The sequence below is a fragment of the Larimichthys crocea genome, chromosome XX, assembly GCF_000972845.2.
Source record: "Larimichthys crocea isolate SSNF chromosome XX, L_crocea_2.0, whole genome shotgun sequence".
Lineage (NCBI taxonomy): Eukaryota > Metazoa > Chordata > Actinopteri > Sciaenidae > Larimichthys > Larimichthys crocea.
The window spans coordinates 1,657,111-1,677,282 of NC_040030.1; the positions used below are offsets into that span (position 1 = coordinate 1,657,111).

The window sequence follows — 20,172 nt, forward strand, 5'->3', positions numbered from 1 at the left end:
CAGCGAGGGGGCCATATAGAGCCAAAATGTTTAATTAGTTTGACCCTGTGAGTGCCATGGGACTGTCTCCACCCCAAGTTGATGAATAGTGCTAATTAGCTGAGTGGAAGATCAGGAATACTCACAGGTAATTCCATGCAAGGCTCTCATTGATTAGTCCAGCATTAACCTGTGGACTCATTTTCTCATGGGACTGTGGGGCAGACATCTTTGTCTCAATTCCAGATTGGGTTGGACGTCCATCTGCCACAAGTGGGACCATCCCTTTAGCAGGAAAGCGGCTGCTTTGTTGTACCTCCATATTCAGGGGCTGACGACAGGCACTGCGGTATTAATGCACGTCAGTCAGCAACCTCATATGGTACAGATTTGCAATATGAATACAGAGCAGAACTAAAATGATTATTTGAGGAACTAGTTCTTAGAAAAATACAAATCCCCTATTCATATTCTGCCTGAGCAGGAGAAGAAGCACTGAAGCATGCTCAAATAAATAAATAATAACAGTATTAGAGCTTAGATTTTGATGATACAGCTTTTGGTTTTATTACAATTTGTACTGTAAGTGTAAAAAAAAATACTATTAATGGATAATATATCATTTTGTGAAGCAGTCATTTTTGTTCAAAGGGACTTGGCCATGATGTCACTCATAGTAACTCTTATGTAATTGCCCACAAGGACATCTGTGGTAGAGCAATAAAACTGATTGCAGCCTCATATTGTAGCTTACTGACATTTACCGAGCACACAAAAACCAGCAGGGCTAATATACAGAGTCATGATGTGCATATTAGTCCAAAGCTGCAGCAGTAGGACAGGGAACTCACTCGGAGGCCGTAGCAGTAGAAGTAGGCAGTGCAGGGCGAAGATAATTATGTTTCCACAAAGCCGACTTGAAGCTGGGGAGATCACAGGTGAGCTTGCTAATAAAATGCTACATAAACAGCAGTAATTGCAACACATGCAACAACACGGTGAGCAGTGAAGCAGCTGCATGGCGGAGCATTAAAGCTTAAATGATGCCGTCCATTAATGCCTTATTGCCAGTATGTCATGTGAGTGTGGCAGCTCTGGAGTGCATGCTTTGCTCCATGCCATTAGTGTAAGATGAGGTTTATCTTTGTGGAGATTTATTTTGTGGGCCACGACATTTATTGGGATGATTTACATAATTATTAATGGTAATGACATCTATTCTATAAATTAAAACAACATTATTTGTGTGAAGAGTGGGGGACAATATAACATACTGTAAAACAGGTCAAGCGGCAACCTCCATGGCTGTGAAGTGAAGCCAATGCAAACTACAGTTCCTCAAACGTCCACTTGAGGCTGGATCCAGAAAAAGTCAATCTCCATAAGTCCCCATGTTAAAATGTCCAACTTCACAGCAGAAATAAACATGTTTACAGCCTGGTACAAAAGCAGTTTCTCTTCTGGCTTTACCTACATCCAGTTTTACAGTGAGAGTAAGCAGTCTTACATATATATATATATATTGATGAATCACTATCCAATCTGGTTATTTATGAATTTTCATAATCATATTCTGTAATATTGATTTACTCAGTGGATTGCATTATTTATGGAGCTCACTTCTTTTTAGGGCAAGACCCACAGGATCGATCTACATACAGTAGTAGCTTTATTGGCAGATCATCATTGATTGGCATACTAATCCCGGCGATACTCTGTATTAGAGCTCATTGAAAAAAAAATGAATTAAGTTAATTCTTCATGAGGTCATACCATCAAATCAGTGTTAATTATACAGTAAACCAACTAAGCAGTTCAAAGTTTGCTGTTTGTATTTAATTAAATGCAATTGTATTTGTGGCCAGTGAACCGCAGTAGGATAAATCTGCTGTATTTTATATGTTGCTGTCTGACTTTGGGCCACCCTGGCACTGCAGCCAGACAAGGATTTCCTGGGTAAAGTTGGGTGGATTTGACGGTGAGGGCAGACGACAACCACGAAGGATTATATATGCTGGTATAATCAAAGAAATGGCCACAAGCTATGCGTGACACTGCTCATTAAACATCAATTATAGATTCTTCTGGATGAAAAGATCGAAACCTGTTCACTCACTGTGACACCGAAGTTAAAAGTTCAGGAGAGTTTGGAAAAAGAGGGTTAATGGGTTTAAATCAAATAAAAAAAGAGGCACTGAACTTTCAGTTCCACATTACAGGGCGAGCGTCTGTCTGCTGTGTTGTGACTGGAGCGTTGTTGTCCAACTTCCAAACTGAAAGCATCTGCAGAGCCACTTTGTGATTACATCCACATGTGTTTCTTCAAATTGGACTGCTGTAAAATCCAACGAGAGGCCGGTGAATCTTTGTTGTCTTTGTTTTCTGTCATTTGTTCCCCATAAACATGTTTTTCCTCTATGTGAAAGAAAACAAAGTTGGGATGCCGCAGGGAATGGAAGCAATGACACACTGTATCTTGACACTGTAAGGTAAGCGTGAGGTCAAGGACATTTGCTGGCACTGTTTATTATACCTGAAGAGTGTGTACAGATGATATACAAATCAGTTAGAGAAATGAGAGCGTAAGCAAAGTGTGAGTTAACGGTTGGTATACGACTCCCAAGGGCCCTGTACACTTCTTCACACTCAGTTTGACACCAAACACATAATGGGGCAAGCAGACGGTCTCTGGTGATTTGGCCCGGACAGGAGTCCTCATCAAAGATGAAGAGAGGGGCAGATAGAAAGAGAGGAGGGGGGGATAGATGGTGATGCTCTTCAAGAAACAAACACTGCTATTCCCATTTCTGACGCTTGGTTTTCTGAACGTCTTTACGCTAAAGCACAACGTCCATTAAAACCAAACTAAGATGGTCACATTTTAAAAACAAAGCTGGCAGACTCCCGGGCCTCAGAGTCACTTAATGATTAATTCTTCTCCAAACAAAGAAATGCGCCAGATGGCCTGAACTGCATTGAGTTGAATTCATTTATAGTCAAGTGTTTGGAGTCTCAGCCACCTGCTGTTGCTGTATCACTTACCATTGATCATAGAGTTGAACGGAAGCGAGACTAAGCGTCAACAAACATTAATTTTCTAAAGAGGAAATCAAATGTTTGGATTACTATTCATGAGTCCACCTCTCCTGCATTGGCTGTTTACTCATTGCTCATACTGGCAGGGTCTGGTTCCACGGAGTCCCGCCAGGATCTATCTTTGGCCCACGGTTCCTTCACAAATCTCTGCGAGGATAAGTTTGCAAATTTTACAGAGCTATATTAGGAGGAATTCTGGCCGTGGCTTTTCTGCAGCCCGCAATCGTGCACATGAGACTGCTTTGAAACTTCATATGAAAGTTCATATCAAAAGAATGCCTGTAAATGCCATACGAAGCTAACATGCAAGGATTCATTACATAAGGAAGAAAAGATTGGCTTTGTGGTTAGGTGATGCAGTGTCGAGGATCTTCAGGCTTTCAATTACAGGGTGGTTGGGTCACAAAAAGCTTTGAACCACAGTTATTTGGGGTCTCCCCCCCTCCGCCATAACATTTCAACAGAAAGCTCTGGATTTGAACATGACAAGAGGCATCTGACTGAATCGGCAGACCCTCATTATGAGGGCAGCTCAAGACAACGTGAACTTGTAACACATCTGAAGCACATAAAAATCCAATATTGATCTCCTGTAGTTGTTGTTTTCTGTTTAAATCTTTCCGTTAATCCTATATGTCTTTTGTAAATGAGAAGGCAAAGAGCTGTGTGGAGAACATGAGATGGAATATGCCATTTGTCACAGCTACCATCTCCAGCATCGGTGATGATTTAAAATGTGGATTTACTGCTGTCTTGGACCCCTGCCAAGCATCTACAATGCTGTTTACTGCAAGATTGAAAGAGAGGGCTGCTTTGAATACTGCTTTAGTCTGTTTTGAGCCAAGATTAATCTACTTGTTTTGCCCACTTGGGGGCTGCAGATCAAGCAGTAAACACAACATTCACAAATAATCACTGTAAAAAGATGTTGTGGCCAATGTGTTAGCCAACAGTTGCCTTTTTACACATCCAGCAGACATGACAGTCGTGTTTCTGGCCACCTAAAGAATGTAAGACAGATTTTCACTCTCTTTTTAGCTCTGGTTTGGTATCCACCGGCTCCTGAGGGAAATATTTGTCTCTGTGGCGTCTTAATTCTCGACTCTGTTCACCAGCTAGCCACTAACCTGGTCTGTCCGCTGTTGCACAGGAACATGAAGCAGGTTTATCTGAGCGTTTTCTCTAAAAAACATTTGGAAATGAAGCTGGTGGTGAGCCAAAATAATGAAGTCGTGGTTATGTGAAACCAAAACAATGAGCTGAAAGGTGCTAAAAAGTATGGTAGAGCTTAAGCGAGCTGTTTTTGCCAATATAAGATGACTGAATTGAAACCATTTCACTTCGTCTATTTCCCTTTGTTTCTAGTCTTTGTGCTAAGGTAAGGTAAGGCCAGGCTGCTGCTTTAGCTTCATATCACATTGGTATTGATCTTCACATCTATTTCTCGGCAAGAAAGCAAATAAGTGTATTTCCCCCAAATGTTTAAGTATACCTTTAATTTGAAAAACATATTGATTGTTGCAGCTTTAGGACAATCCTTGTGTAGCTCTCATCTATTTTGGCTTCTCTGGAGCCTGACTGACTGTAAGATTAAGTTCCATCGCCCAAATGAAAAGGATCTTTAGAGAGTCTGTGAGATAAGACGGCAGTATAATATCACCACGGACATCATCCACACGCAGAAACATTATCAGTCACTCATGCTTTAATGGGCCGACTGAGGCTTCCCTTTGAGACCTGCTCCACCTGTGGCTGGACTTCAACACGTCAAATCAAATTAGGGACCCGGAGTGTGATGAAAAACAACATACCACAGCTCCCCATGTGAATTCTGCACTTCTTCATAGCAATGTGTGATAAGAGTCTGGGAGGGAAAGACAGCATTAGCCTATCTGCTATCCTGTTTCTCTGCCAACTTTCTTTCTCCCGTCGCTTTATCAAAAACACAGCCATGTCCGACACGTCGACTTTGTGAGAGAGATGAGAAAGTATCTCAACCTGGCGGGATTGTTGTGAGAGCATGTGTTGGACGACAAACGAACAAAGTAATGACAAAAAACTTCAGTTCTGACTCCAAATGTATCCAAGACAATAATAATAATAATTCATGCAACTCTGTTTATCCTGCTTTATTCATGCTTATATGATTCACCATGACAGTCTCCCAGCTGTTGTGGTGTTTTTGTGAAATATACTGTGCAGGAGGCTGTTTTGAGCAGCTCTCACTCATGCTGTGTAATTGGCTCTTGGACACAGCGAGGTAACCCACTCCCACCTCTGTCCATCCATCTATGTATCCGTCCAACTCCGCAGTTTCCCCTGCTGGCACCTTGTCTCTTATACACACCACACTAGCCACACAATGAGCGTTACCTATTTGTGATTTCAACTGATGAACTGCTGTCATGCTAAATCCTTAAGTCAGGTTCAAGACCATGCAGAGTGGTGTCAGTTATTAGCAATGCAAGAAAGCCTCACCCACTCAAGACACTGGCGTGACACTAGCCGACAGGCACACATTGATGATTTCAGCCTGTTTGCTGTTGCAGCTTATAAATCACCTCTTAACATGCACTCTTACATCTGGAGTTCTTCAGTCACAGCTCTCGTTGCGTTTTATTTCCTACTTGGAAATGACAGTTATTTGCATGATTTTATAAAGAAAAATCTGTTTGCATATTGTCTCAAAGCATCTTCAAAGAAAAGAATCAGCCCTGATATTTTGCCAAAGAAATGTTTTTAATGGTTTGGCGGGAGTGTTTAATGCCCGACATTGAGATGCTGAAACATTTTCTCATAACATCCGCCAAGATATACCGCAAATCATGTGACCTTTATGTTTTTATTGTGGCAGGTTGCCGTGCGCTCATTTATAGACCCATGGAAAAGGTACTGAGTTGTTTAATCTGGTATATGTGACACATTGTGATTCTCATTGGTCCCCCTCTCTGCATGCGGAGTGAGACTCGAAGCATGAAAATATGTCTGACAGCTGTGAGGGGGAAAACACATGCAGCTGATAAGCTTGAGTTAAAACAACTGGGTGTTCAGCTGGAGGTGATCACAAAATATTTCTACCAGCAAAGACACATTCCAGTTTTGACAAGATTCAGTTTTAATTAAGCCACCACAAACACACCCGGGGAAGAAAAAAGAGAAAGAAAATTAGAGATGCCACATTGTTGCTTTTTTTTGTCAGCAACCCACATTTTATTTTGGCAGAACAAAAATACTGTAACGAGTTCAAGAGCTCTTAATGAGGTCTCACATGCATGCATGTGTGCACGACGTGGACTCAGAGAATAAAAGATTATTACTACAATTAGTATACCATTAATATCACATTATTATTGAAGTCCAGTCGTCCCTTCGGACCTATTTCCCCCTCACTAGGTCTGCACAAATCAATAACAACTGACAAAATCATGATTGATAACACGAGTGAGGGAATCATATTTGGTAATGCTGCCACCTAGTGAGCATGTTCGGCTGAAACAAAGAAGTTTAAAATGAAGTTTACACCTGAATTACAAATATATTGCGTCATAAAAAACAACCAAACACCTGCAGTAGAAACAGTTAACCAGCTGTGTGCACACTTCTGTTCCGGTTCAAAAGAAACAGGCAGTTATAGTAATTTTTATGTTTTATTGCTCATTATGTAGAATTTATGGGGCGGATATGACATTCAGCTTTAATGATTTCTGTTGATTGGATGATTATAAACGGTCTGAGACATTTGTAGAGATTAGAGAGGCGACTAAGTCGATTATCAGACGTGTATAGATGCAAATGTTTTTTGACATTGCAGCAGTACTAGCTGGTACTATGCATACACAGTACATATATTTCCAGATTAATACAGGCAAATGTCTTATTATTGAATACTTCTACTATTCTGTAACCATCAGGTTCGTTATAAATCTTTCCGGGTTCAGTTGCATGTACACATCTGATTATCTCCATTGAGAGTTATTACTGTTACAGAATCTCTTCATCTTTTGGGTCAGTTATATTGCAGCAGAAGATATGAAGTCCTAAAATGGAGATTATTTACTTATGATTGGGAAAGGTACCAGGACATTTGAATTTATATTTATGTCCCAGATTCAGCTGGGATTGGGTCCAGCCTTCCCCGTGACCCCTGATAAGGATAAGCGGTTATGGAAAAAATGGATGGATGGATGATAAAGTTCTACAAGCTTTAAGAACATGAAGTTTCAGATAGAGAACTCCACGTCTACAGTTCCCTCTGCAGCCACTTGGTGATGCTCTCTCAACATGCATTATGCTGCCGAGGCTTATACATGACATTTAGGGGGGAAAAAAAATAGACTGAACAGATGAAATATTACAGGCTCATTTTACACTGATAAGTCAATAAGCCAGGTGAAAGCCTCATTTTTCTTATTAGATCTGTTTCACAATGACAGAGGAGATGAACATGAAGAGAAGCAGTGCAGTGAGTCATCTGTTTTAAACTCCGAGACATTTAAAGTGTTGATTACAGTTCAATAGAAGCAAAATGTCTCTGTGATAGTTTGTATGTTCTGTGAAGACGCAGAACAAATCAAATCAAATGACTGGCTTAGAAAAGATTTCACAAACCCTAATTATTGAATTTATATGTTCACATAAGTCATCTGTAAACATCTGTAAAAAGCAACGTGAATTGCTGAAACAAGTTGAATGAACTCTATTTTGTTACAAGGATTTGAGGACATTTCTTGGCATTACAACCTGTCAGCTGTCGTATATAACACACGGGGCACAGAGGTCTTAATGAAACTCTGCTGTCATACTCGACACTTGGAACAAAATCCCGAGCTGTGCTGTTTTCTCCAATATCCCGTCTTCTTTACGCTCTGTCAAGTAGCGGCCAGAAGCATCCCAAAACTCATCATCATCATCGTTAGAGTGGTTGCAAGGAGCGAAGGCTGATCCTCTGTGTTGGAAAAGAAATTCCATCACTACCTCCTCATCAATCAGTCCTCCCAGAGTCAGCAGCGCCAGTCGCTTGGGCATCAGATGAATGCTGACATGCTGGGAAAGAGACTGAAAGTCCAGCATCATATACGTTTTCAGAAATGAAAGGCTTGTTGGAGAACATCCAAGGTGGTAGGAAATGACATACATCGGTCGACCAACATTTCCAAGACTCGATAAAAGCTTGAATTCATCCAAAATACTCAAACGTAAGCAACTGTGAAACCAATTGAGTCAGGCAGGGAAAACAGCACAACCTGATATATACTTTCTATCCACTCCAAGATGAGTGAACCGCACTGAAGCCTATTACGGCAAGTACCTGTTTCGCAAGATGAGTGGGGAAATGGATAGCAAACATCCATCAAACATTTTACAATTCCCTCAAACGAGCAATCAGGGGTGTTGATGTACTGTACACACAGACTCTTAAGTAGAAATCTGTGGGTTTTGTTCAAAGGACTTTGCTGACAAATCATATGAGCTGAGCAATCATTTCCAGACATGGCAAAGCACCGAACGCCGTCTAAAAGTAATACGATGGCGTCAAACATGTCCTCAGTCAGCCCAGGGGAGGTGACGGAGGTGATTCAGCACCGAGTTTTCAAACTAATAAGTTTGGGTTCTGGAGGCAGACACCCTCTTCACATTTAAAAGCAGGTTTAAGATGTTCCCCTTTGATAGAGCTTAGAGTTATGGCTGTGCTCAGGTAAGCCCCGAACCATCCCGTACTTATGCTGCTATAGGCCCAGACTGCCGAGGGACTTCCCATGATGCACTGAGCTCCCTTTCCATCTGTGCACAGTCATGTCCCATAAACACATCTTACTAACTTAGTTTTTCTGCTTCCTCCTCTTGTAGGTTCTCATGGATCGTGGCTACGCTGAGATAAGAGGATTGTGCCTTCTGCTGTGGTCCTGCCTGACGCACACTACAAATACTGTTTATTATTAACTCTATTAGTCATATTTCTATTGTAATTATAGCATTCATTATTATTGCTGCTGTGCATCTTTGTCTCTTTCCGCTCTATAAACTCAACCGGTCACGGGAGACTGCTGTCCACCATGAGCCGGGTTGTGCTCGAGGTTTCTGCAGAAGAAGAAGTGTTTCCTTGCCACTGCCAACAAATGCTCGTTGATTTCATGGTGGAAAATTGTTCCAAATGTAAATATTATAACGATCGCAGACTAGTTTTGCTCTGGAAAGTTTCCTGAGATAACTTCTGTTGTGTTTTGGCGCTCTATGAATAAAATGGAATTGAATTAATAGACTGTTAGAATTGTTATGGGATTTTCTATCCTTAGGCTACACAAGGTCACGTGTGGGCCTTGAGGTCCTTGGCAGTATTAATTGTTTGTCTTTGACTAGGTGCCACCATATCTCAACACTGTGGTGTCCAGGGTCAAAGAGACCTATTGCTGCCTTCCTAGACATAATAGATAGCTTGTTGTTGATGTTCCAATCTGTGTAAACAGACATCTGTGTCTCCAGACTAGAATATGCTGACAATAACACCTCCATGGGTAAAGACATTCTCTTTGACTAATTCTGGGTGTATTGTATTTGTGGTGTTATCTTGGGGTTTAAAGTCGATCCACCAGGATGAGTTGGGCTCGACTGAGGCACTTCTGATGAACTTTGAGAGTGTCTCTAATTCTTCTTGATCATTCTTCCTTCCTGACCTCACCGTTGACCTTTGAGTTCAGCAATTTCTACACAACAAGAATAATCAGAAAAGTCACAAATTATGGGTCCTTCATAAACGACCACAAAATATGAGAGTATTCATACACTTAATGACATCATGTGTTTCCAGTAGCTGCCACAGTGAGTGCACAAGAAGACTGTAAGAATGTGGAAGTTTATTAGAGAGTCACCGAGACACACTTGGTTAATGAGGCCATCCTGTGACGCACCGCATGTTTTATTGACTTTTCCTATAAAGAACAAATGTAGCAGAATCAAACATGATGCATTGCAGTTACAAAAGGGAGAGAGTGGAAAAGAGCTGAACATGTATGAGATGTGAGCATGAGCAATTAAATCAGGGGTGCAATGTCATCAATTCAGTTCTGGCTGGGGACTTTTGTTGCAGGTTATACCTCTTTGACTCGTCTATTTGCAACAAAATGTAGAGAAGGTATTTCATTTTTCACTATCTTTGACATGATGCTGGATGTTAAGGACACATCACCTCAGTAGGGTTTGAGGTCCTTTTGAACTGCTCTGAACAGCTGTAACACAGCGTCCGTCCACACCTCTCTCTGCTGCTGGTTGCTGACTCGAGCGAGCGTCTGAGTGGTGTACACCAGGGTCAGCACAGTCCGCTCAAAGTCCTGCCAGCTCAGAGGTTGCTGACGCTGGGCGAGCATCGCTGTGAGACGGCGAATGTCAGAGAGCCTCTTGGGAAGGACGTCGTCACAGATGACCTCCAGCTTCTCCACTCTCCTCAGGGAGGCCAGCTCCTCATCTGGGATCATCATTGTGTGTTCCACGCCTTGGATCTGCATTCCAGCCAGCAGGATCTGGGATCGTGGGTCCATCAAGAAAAAATACTCAGGAACTATCTACTTATACTACAAAGTAACTTGCTAGTTATAGATTTTAACTTACCAAAAAACACCTTGTAATCTAATCTACAATTTTAATAAATGCTCCTCATAAATGTCCAGAAAGGTTTGTGTAAACACATACTTCACATATATTTCCACAATTAGCAGGACAGCTGCATTACAGCGTTCATTTTTTTAATTAAACTGAGCTCACAGCATGTGGAAGACGCGCCACAAATATGTGATTTGGACAGATCTTCTGCACATTCTCAACATATTGAAATTGATTTCCAGTAATGAACCACAGAGCCATGAACTATTTGAACACTTCTAAACCCACAGGATCTAAACTGACCTCATAAAGAAGGTTGACATCCTCCATTGAATGCTGGAACGTGGGGTTGATCAGCGAATATGTCCCGCGTTTTATCCGATATGCAGATGGATACAGAGCTAGAACGCATAAGGACAGGAAATTAGATTAGAAGATTTTCAAGAAATAAGACACCACGCGACTATCCAACGCGGCATGCCTGTGGGTGGGCCAGTGGTTGAGTAAACACAGATACATTACTGCTCAAATATTATGCAGGTGTGATAGAATCTGGCCCCAGATGTGCAGAGGGTAATTGGTCTTCGACCTGAACCACAGATGGTTCTATATTTACAAGTGGCAGTGGCTTGTGGATCCAGAGGTGAGATATCCGTGCTCACAGAGGGGCAGGTGTCGCCGACCTAATGTAGTCAGATTTCAAGATGTCAGTCCATGTGTGTAGCCGACCATGGATCCTGTAATCTAAAGGTGTCCAGATAGGGCTGGAATGAACCCCAGAGTTGCTGCTGCTACATCTCTATGATAAAATACCATGAAATTCATATTTTACTGCAGGTGATAACCGGAGGCAATTCCCCATGGCCACACACCTCATCTGCAGAGATGGAAAGTAACTAAGTACATCTACTCAAGTACTCATTTTTGGAGGTACTGGCACTTTACCGCAGTTGCTGTTTTCATTCCTCAGCACTGAAAGTAATACATTTATCTAATAGCTGTAGTGTTACTGTAATTATAGAATTAAAGGAATGATTAGACAGTTTTGAAAGTATATTCCCTTGAGTTTAATTAATAGGATTGATACCACTGTCATATTTGTCTGTTGAATATGAAGTCGCCAGGTGATAAGCTCAGCCTAGCTTAGCACAAAGACTGGAAATGGGCTAGACTGGCTCTGTTTGCATACCAGTGTCTCCAGTTACCACATTGGACCTTGTTTCTTTTTGCCACTTGGGGGCAGCATATCCAGCTGTAAACACAGCTACACAACATGTAACCATACGAACGTTGTCGTAGTTAATTAGTTTGCAAACAGTTGAGTATTTACTCTTTTTAAACTCTGTTTTTGGTCTCCACCACTACCTGAGAAAAAAATATCTGGCACTTTACCCACTGACTCCTCTGCTATGTTCACCATATTTATATTTATATTCATATTCATACTTATTTGTTTGTCTGACATTTGTGGGTGAGGTGAGACCGAACCTTCTCGTCGGCTGTAAAAACCAAAACAACGAGCTTAAAGACGCCAAAATGCTCCATAGAGGTGAGGAGAACTGCAGATCTGGGTAAGTCATTTGAACCTTTTAGTGATTACTGCAGCTTTAATATGTCCTTGTAGAGTGTGAAAATATTTCAGAATAAAACCATACATCTCTTACTTTTGATACTTATTGCATTTATGTTATCTCATACTCGTCTTTGCAATATTGTATCACTTTTACATAAAAGGATTTGACTCTTTATTACACCATTTAACATAATCCTGCTATTTCTTTAAGAGCTATCATTTAGTTCACTTGCTTAGAGAGTGAGATAAAGGCTAAATTCTCAAAATTTTTAATGAAATCACAACATATCCATGTCCAAGGAATGATTTATGAACTGCTACAAATATTACAACCCTATATTTGTGTTCTCATTTTTGCTTGACAGCCGCTTTGTGACAGAGAGCAGATATTCCCACTCATATATACTTTAAACAAGGATGCAGAGTAACCCTATCTACATTTTCTCCTTAGATACTGTTTCTAATATGAATATAAATGTGTACATACTATAATCTCCGTCCAAATTGGTGACACTGCGTCGGGAAAGTGAAGTGAAAAGCAGCGCTGATTAGAGCTGAAAAGACATTCAAAGCATAAAGAAGTTAACTTTACTTCTTTGAACGTCTCCAGACACCCTCACTCTCTTTTTCCACTGTTTCACATATACTGTTGCCATCCAGTTCTTGGCTTAGCACAGAAGCCAACACACAGATCACACACACACAGATCTTAATGAGGTATACAGTATATAAACACTGGGCTTCATCTGAATTCAGATCCAATCGTCCTTCTACCCCTAAAGCAGCGTCTATGGTGTGCTGCCTGGCCAATTCTGCAGTAATGATCAGCTCTGCTGCCCACAGCCTCGCCAGCCAGATACATTTAGCTTTATAGCATTTGTCAGAGCAGCCAAAACCACATGCACTGGCTGATCTCCCCATGTACCTGCTTCCTGCTTGGGTGACTGCCAGTCGCAGCTCCGGCTTTGTTTTCACAATCCAGCCACTATTCAGAATGTAAAGAAAATCTGTAGCTTTATGTTTCACTGGGAGAGTAATACCACCTACCAATTTGGTACAATTGTGTTATCCTCGACATATTATTTCCAACCTTTCACCTCACAAACAAACAGCCAGGATGTCAAGAGTCCAAACACCTGCGGTGCAACCACACCACATTTTAAAATAAAGTCTGTCAATCCTATCTTCCCCACATTGTCTATGTACATTTGGCATCTTTATTTGCTTTCTTGCCAAGAGTTAGATGGGTAAATCAATACCACTCTCATGCCCCTACCCAAAACTGGAGCCAGCAGTTAATTTGTGCCATTAATTTGTGTTTTATTGTGTACTACCTGTTGTTTTTACACGTTGTATGTTGAATAGGATTAAATAAATGTGACAAACTTTGGCTTGTAGGTGTATTTTGTGACCTTTGGAAAGAGCCAGGCTAGCTCTTCCTCCCAACTTACTGTACTTTACTGTACAGACAGACTGAGAAAATGAAACCGCCCATGTTTGTATGTCAATCGAGGATCTTTAATTGACGGCCACAAGACGTTTCTCGCTGTGCTTCCAATCCTTATGCAAAGCTACGCCAACGCTCCAGCTTCATATTCACGGTATCATCTTCTCAACTCACGCTCATCTAAAACTTTAAACTATTTATAAGTGTGACAATATTTTCAGTCATCTCAAATCAAAAAATGATTTTTCAAGGCTTAATTTTCAAGATGTTCTGCACAAGTACCGTCACGTCTGAGAAGACTGACCATGAAAAGGTTACAGCTGTAGAATCAGTGTATAAAATATATGCATCATTTAAGTAAATGTAAATTCTTCCCTTAAGAAGTTGTTGGCCCCAAACACCAGCAGTGCTGAAATGATCCAACACTGATGTGTAGCTATGAGTGCATTACATCTCGAAGGTGAAGATTTACACTCCCCGTCGATTAAGTAACTCCCGAATGCACGATCAGCAGTGTTGGAGGAATGCCTGTGCAGTCATATTAGATACTGAAGAGACACTCCTGCTTCAGTGGGGCATTGTCAATGTAAACACAACAACACCCGAGGGAACTCGTGCTCATTAGAACAAGGGTTATGTTACTAATGGATGGAGGAGCTGCAGGGAAATGACTGCTTGGAAGCCGACCCAACGCTGATTTACATTTAAAATGAATAATCTGTGATTTACATAAAAGTTGTCTACTACTCTGTGCCATTGTTTGTTGTAACACAATAGTTCTTTGGCGTGCTGGAGCGTCTGTGTTTTATGTTTCCAGCAGCAGCGAACAGCAGTTTGGAATAAAAAATATTATAGCTGGATAATTCTCACATGGATGGAGCCGCTGCACTGCTGTAGACATGTGTCTTATATTATTTAAAAGCTATAAACCAAAAATCCCTGCGTGGAAAAAAATAAATATTGAATGTTGCATATTTATAACTCAAATACAAGACGTGTTGGCACACAGGTAAGCTGAACCAAAGTTTACGGTGCAGATGATCGAAACCAGGCTGACGAGAAGCAGAAGAAAAAAGGGCAACGCGGGCAAAGCATAATAAGAAGAAAGCCAGACAGATAGGCAGCCAGGCAGGAGGAGAAGGTTGAAACAAACAGACAAGCTGGCAGGGAACTGAGGGAAAAGGTTACAGATATATACTGAGGAGCTTAAGAGGGGATTGGCAACAGGTGCTGGGAGTGTGGAGGTCAGGTGAAGACATGGAGTGAGAAAATCTGAAGGGCAAAGGCATGGAGGGAGGGAAGGCAAAAAATAATTCAGCTTTTAGCGGGTTCCTCGCTAAAAGCTGAAAATCTGCATAAAGAAAATCTGCATAAATTTTTCACTCCAGCTCCAACTTTGGTGAACATTGGCAGGTGAATTTGCCGCAAAGGAGAAAAATGGATGATGCTCTATTATTAACCGCATCGCACCATCCTCCATTATTTAATCTGACTTTATTGGAGAATAAACTCGTTCACAGAGGGATGGTGTGCAAACTATAATGAGGTGCGAGTTGGTGAAGCATCCGACCTGTGCCTCTTTTTCCCTCATGTCATTCCCCATCTCTCTCTCTCTCCACATTTCTGTCACTCTTCAGCTGTCTCCATCAAAATAAAGCTTGAAAAAGAAAAAATCTTTGAACGTCTTTATTGAATTAAACGGTGTACAATCCAAAAAACAATATGCCACGGAGAGTAAACGGTGCAGCCCAAAGAGAACAGAAAGAAACTTGGCATCAGGTAGGGCAGGTAAGTGGATAACTACAGTAGTTTACCATGTAGCTCTGCCAGTAGTCACTCCATCACACAAACATCTTGCGAAGAGGTGTATATCAATCTTAATATTTGTGTCTGGCAGGCAAAAAACAGACACATGCTGGTCACTAAGACAACTTCGTTTACCTTGACTTGGATATTGGTACTGATTATTTTTTTTACAGGGATGGGAATTGATAAGATTTGCTTGATACCAGTGCCATTATCGATTGTGCCAATCCGTCCGATTCTTTGATTCCCGAGCAATGTTCTGTCTAGATAAAAGCAGACGCGTGAGGTTATCAGTGTCAGTGACGATGTTTCATCGTCTCTACAGAGTAAAGAAGGCTGAGAGCTGGCTGCAGCAGCCTGAGAGTTGCCTGTAGCAACAGTCTGTCCATCATCGTGTGAAAGGGATGAAATGAGAGAATATTTGCACAGCATTCCTTTTCATGTAGCCAAAGAAAGAATGTGCTCAGCCGGCCTTTGTGCTGCTAACGTTATTATACGTTATGGGAAGCAGTGGCGCTCGTGCGTCGGGTTTCATGGCATTGCTGGAATGTTGTGTTAGGAAGATGTTTCAGCACATTGCTGCTGCTTCCACCTTTACTTGAAATAATCATCTTACAGATATTACAACTGCCATCTTCCTTCATGAACTGAAGCCACGCTGGAATGTTTCTTCTAATCCACCATGACTCCTTTTTTTGTTGCAAGTTTCCAGCAGTATAGATGCATGAGTTTGACAATGCAATTGCAATGGCAAATCAGAAGAACATGCCGGCATCAATAGAAGAAATTAAAGGGAAGTTCTAAACTTATACGACACTGATGGATTGCCCCACTAATACTTGCCCTCCTATTAACTAAGTATGCAAAACCAGAAATAACTTGTATTCAGATGGTCTAAGTCTTAAGAGCAGGAATGTTCAAACAAAATCTATATTTAGATGCACTGAGTTTCAATTTGATTCGATTCCTGGCATAAAGGAGAAAGTGGGTTGGTTGTAATTCTCTGGGACGTTAAAGTTAAACAAAACAGGAACCGCAGTATTTCTCTGTCCTGTAGCTGGTTTTAGCATTGTGTGTGTGTGTGTGTGTCTTATCCAAAGCTTTTAAATTATGTAAGTCTTAAGAAAGGAATTTCCTCCGTGAGTGAATCCAGTAACAACGGACCAGTCACTTTTCAATGGAAAATGATCTGTTGACTTCCTGCATGTCCCATAATTCTGATATTTGCAGACGATAAACACATTCTTTAAACAGACACACGAACCAAGAGTGAACTGACATGTTTTAATAGGCTTGTACATTTGAAATGAGGACGTGAATGATAGTTTGAGCATGAAGGATGATTAAAATCAGCTGCGTGAACAAAGCTAGAAATAACTTTAAGTAATAGGAACATTCAAATCAGTTTATCTCACGTTAATGCAGGTGAACAAACAAAACGATTCAGTTTCATTTCATTCATTCATTCATTGTCTCTCTTTCTCTCAGGTTGAACATCTAATGCAGATTTTCCTGCCGCTTGTTCTAAACCCGTTCATTCGTCATACTTCCCCTCCCTCCCCCATTCATCCAACGCTCCAAACAATCAGTGTTTGGATGGGCCGGCTTCCCCCCAGTGTCATTATGCACAGGCAGGGAACTTGTAATCTCCCGCTAACTGCTTGCAAAGAGATGAGGGAACAACAAAGCTCCATTAATTAGCGTCGCTAAATGGTGTTCCTGGCTGGAGAGATGTCTCGATGTGTGAGAGAGAGATAGAGAGAGATCTGGATCGCCTCCAGTTTACGGTGAAGAAGGGTGAAGAGGACACGGGAGAGAGAATAAAATCTTTGCCCATTATCTGCTGAGCTTTTCAGTTCACCTCCAAATCAGGTTAAAATCCAAACAAGCTGCACATTTTGATGCAGAAAATACAATTTATGGTGTAAACACAGACTTTCTCATCAATACTGACAATTTATAAGAGACTATGGTGAAAAAAAAAATCACTTAGTATCATCCAGGCAGAGATTTGACACTTTAATACTGGTGACAATGGTCTAAATAACACAAGGACAGTTATTGTGCTCAGCCTATCCTTCGAAGACTTGCTCTAATGTGTGAGGGGACAATTATGAAAAGGTAGTTCTCAGGTCTCTTGAGCATTTTAGCATCTTTCAGCTCATTGTTTTGGTTTCGCTGCAGGCACACAAATCCACTGATAAATCCACTGTACACTACTTGCCCAGCACCATATAACACATAGAAAAGTCAGCAACCAGCTGTCGTTGTTTTATTCAGCAGTAAATGAGGCCAAGAAGAAAATATGTCCATACAACTGTGATACTAAAGAACATAAAGAGAGAATACCACGCCATGGTCAAGAACTTCATCTGAAAGGTCAGAGATCCTCACACACACAAGTTGGTTAACATACACGTGTACTGTTCCTGCATCTAAAGTGATCGGAAAGCTTCAAGTTGATTAGTAAAAAGGTCAGCTGTTTCTCACCCTGACAAGTGAATCTTCCCATAATGGAAATCTGACCCTCATCTTTAACCTTGAACACATAGCTAGTTTGCATACATAACTTGCTACTAACACAAAAACAAAATATACAAAAATACAGTCAAAGGTAAAAAGGTAATGGATACATTTGCCACCATAAAAAAGGAAAGCGGATATTGGACATGCACATTTGAAAGTTTGCATATAAGGTGATAACATATCAATGTTGTTTGCAGCTTGTTCCACTGAACCCAAACCCAAACTTTCCCCACCAGAATTTGATTCCTGGCAGAAGGGAGAACGGTTCTTAGGAAACCAGTTTGTAGTAAATCTCTGGGACATAAAGTTTTGAAGTGACTTTTAAAAACCCAATACAATAGAACCTTTGTAGTAGTCGCAGTATTTTTATCCGAAGTTATGTGGGTCCTTGACAAAGGAATTTCCTCAGTGAGTGATTCCAGTAACAACAGGCCATACACTTCAGCGGAAAATGATCTGTAGATGTCCCACATGTCGCAATATCTCAAGAAGATAAACACATTCCTTCACAGAAGCAACTAAACTATCATGAAAGTTCATTTCCATGCTTTAATAAGCTTGCATGTTACTATACCGTAGGCAATTTGTGTTTTAAGGGATCATTAGAATCAGCCTGTTACCAGATGTTGACCTATGACAGATAACACAGATATAACGCATGCACAGAGCAGGTCCACCTACCTTTCCTGTGGTGCTGAGTGGCTGCCAGGTAGAAGGACAGGTAAACAACGATGAGTGGAGTCCACCACTGCCTCATGTTGCTTATCCTCACACACAAATGAACATCACAACGGTGGATGAAAACGCTCTGACGGTTGAGTTTTGGCATTTCACACTCACTGCTTTTATACGCAGGATCATTCTTTCATTCACTCTTCATTTTTTTGATGCCTCCTCCCTCCCTCCCTCCATCCATCCTCTCTCCCTCTCTCTGTCTTTATTTTTTTTCTGTGTGTGTGTGTTCTCCGCTCAGGCCAAGCTGTCTGGACTCTCATCTGGAATTCATCAGGTTTTGGGCAGTGCCTGCCCTCTTGGCTGCTTGACTGGCGGACTGGTTCAGTTACAGACTCTCCGACTGACTGGATAACTACTTGACTGACTAACTGGACGAAGGGCTGACTGACTTTCCGATTGATTGACTGAGCCGTAATGGCATCCCATGAGCCAGAACCAAACCGGTGCTAGTACGAGAGATGGATGGTCTACTTAGAAAAGTGCTCCAGCTTGATTTAGCGTCCTTATCGGCCTAATAGATAACACTGGTCTCTTTTGACTCGGGTCTTACTTTCATTGCTTTTGGCAACAATTCCTGTTAGCTCTGATAACACTGTACACATTAGCTTCTAAGACATGGAAATATTACTACAATGAAGTCAGAGGGAACAGAAAACACGCAGTCTGATAATTTTACAGACTATAAACACGCCAACAGCCAGATTCACATTTTTGAGTGTATAACAAAAATAATCACATCTGAAATGTGAAATGTGAGCAGACGACTTAGTTGAACCAGTCACTCCATCGGGGTGATAAATAATAAAAGAGTTCAAATAAGTTTGGCTAACTTTGGTTAATTCAGTCCAGACTAAAACATCCCAGCAACTACAGACATTCATGGTCCCCAGAGGAATCCTTTGATTTTACTCTAGCACCACTATGAGGTAGACACCTGTGGTTTTGGGTGAAATGTCTCAATAATTATTGGATGAATTGCCATGAAATTGGTTGTCCACGTGAATATTAAAATCACCTACAATAATTACTTTATCTGTTTTAAGGATCAATCCTGATGTAAATTCTGCAAATTCAGATAAAAAAAAATCAGAGTAAAGACCTGGAACACAATATGCTGTAATGTTTTCCAGGTTAGGTGAGTGAGGCTAAGAACAAGACTTTCAAATGAATTATAATTTAGTTTAGGTTTAGGATTTATTAATAGACTTGAGTCAAATATGGCTCCAACTCCACCACCTCGACCAGTACTTTGAGGAATATGAGTATTACAATGACTTGGAGGAGTGGATTCATTTAAGGTAACATATTCATCCTCCTGCAGCCAGGTTTCAGTGAGACAAAATAAATCAACATCATAATCAGATAATAAATGTAGGTGGACGGGGGACAGACAGTCTCTATATTAAAGGACTGGGTG

The 20,172-nt window shown here is 41.0% G+C and overlaps 2 protein-coding genes across 2 annotated transcripts in view; both read right to left on the bottom strand.

The window, feature by feature from the left end:
- The window catches only part of sema3c (sema domain, immunoglobulin domain (Ig), short basic domain, secreted, (semaphorin) 3C), a 73,632-nt gene extending 54,722 nt beyond the window's left edge, over window positions 1-18,910 (bottom strand). Inside the window, exon 1 of the mRNA XM_027272206.1 lies at window positions 18,702-18,910. The gene's annotated coding sequence lies outside the window, so the exon portion shown is untranslated. The remainder of the gene's footprint in view (window positions 1-18,701) is intronic.
- On the bottom strand, window positions 10,260-18,777 carry fam180a (family with sequence similarity 180 member A). The gene is made up of 3 exons (XM_010738903.3): window positions 18,702-18,777; window positions 10,972-11,069; window positions 10,260-10,589 (listed from the first exon to the last, which is right to left on the bottom strand). Exons 1-3 carry the CDS (start codon window positions 18,775-18,777, stop codon window positions 10,260-10,262), a joined length of 504 nt encoding a protein of 167 aa, XP_010737205.2.
- Window positions 18,911-20,172: the final 1,262 nt, after the last annotated feature.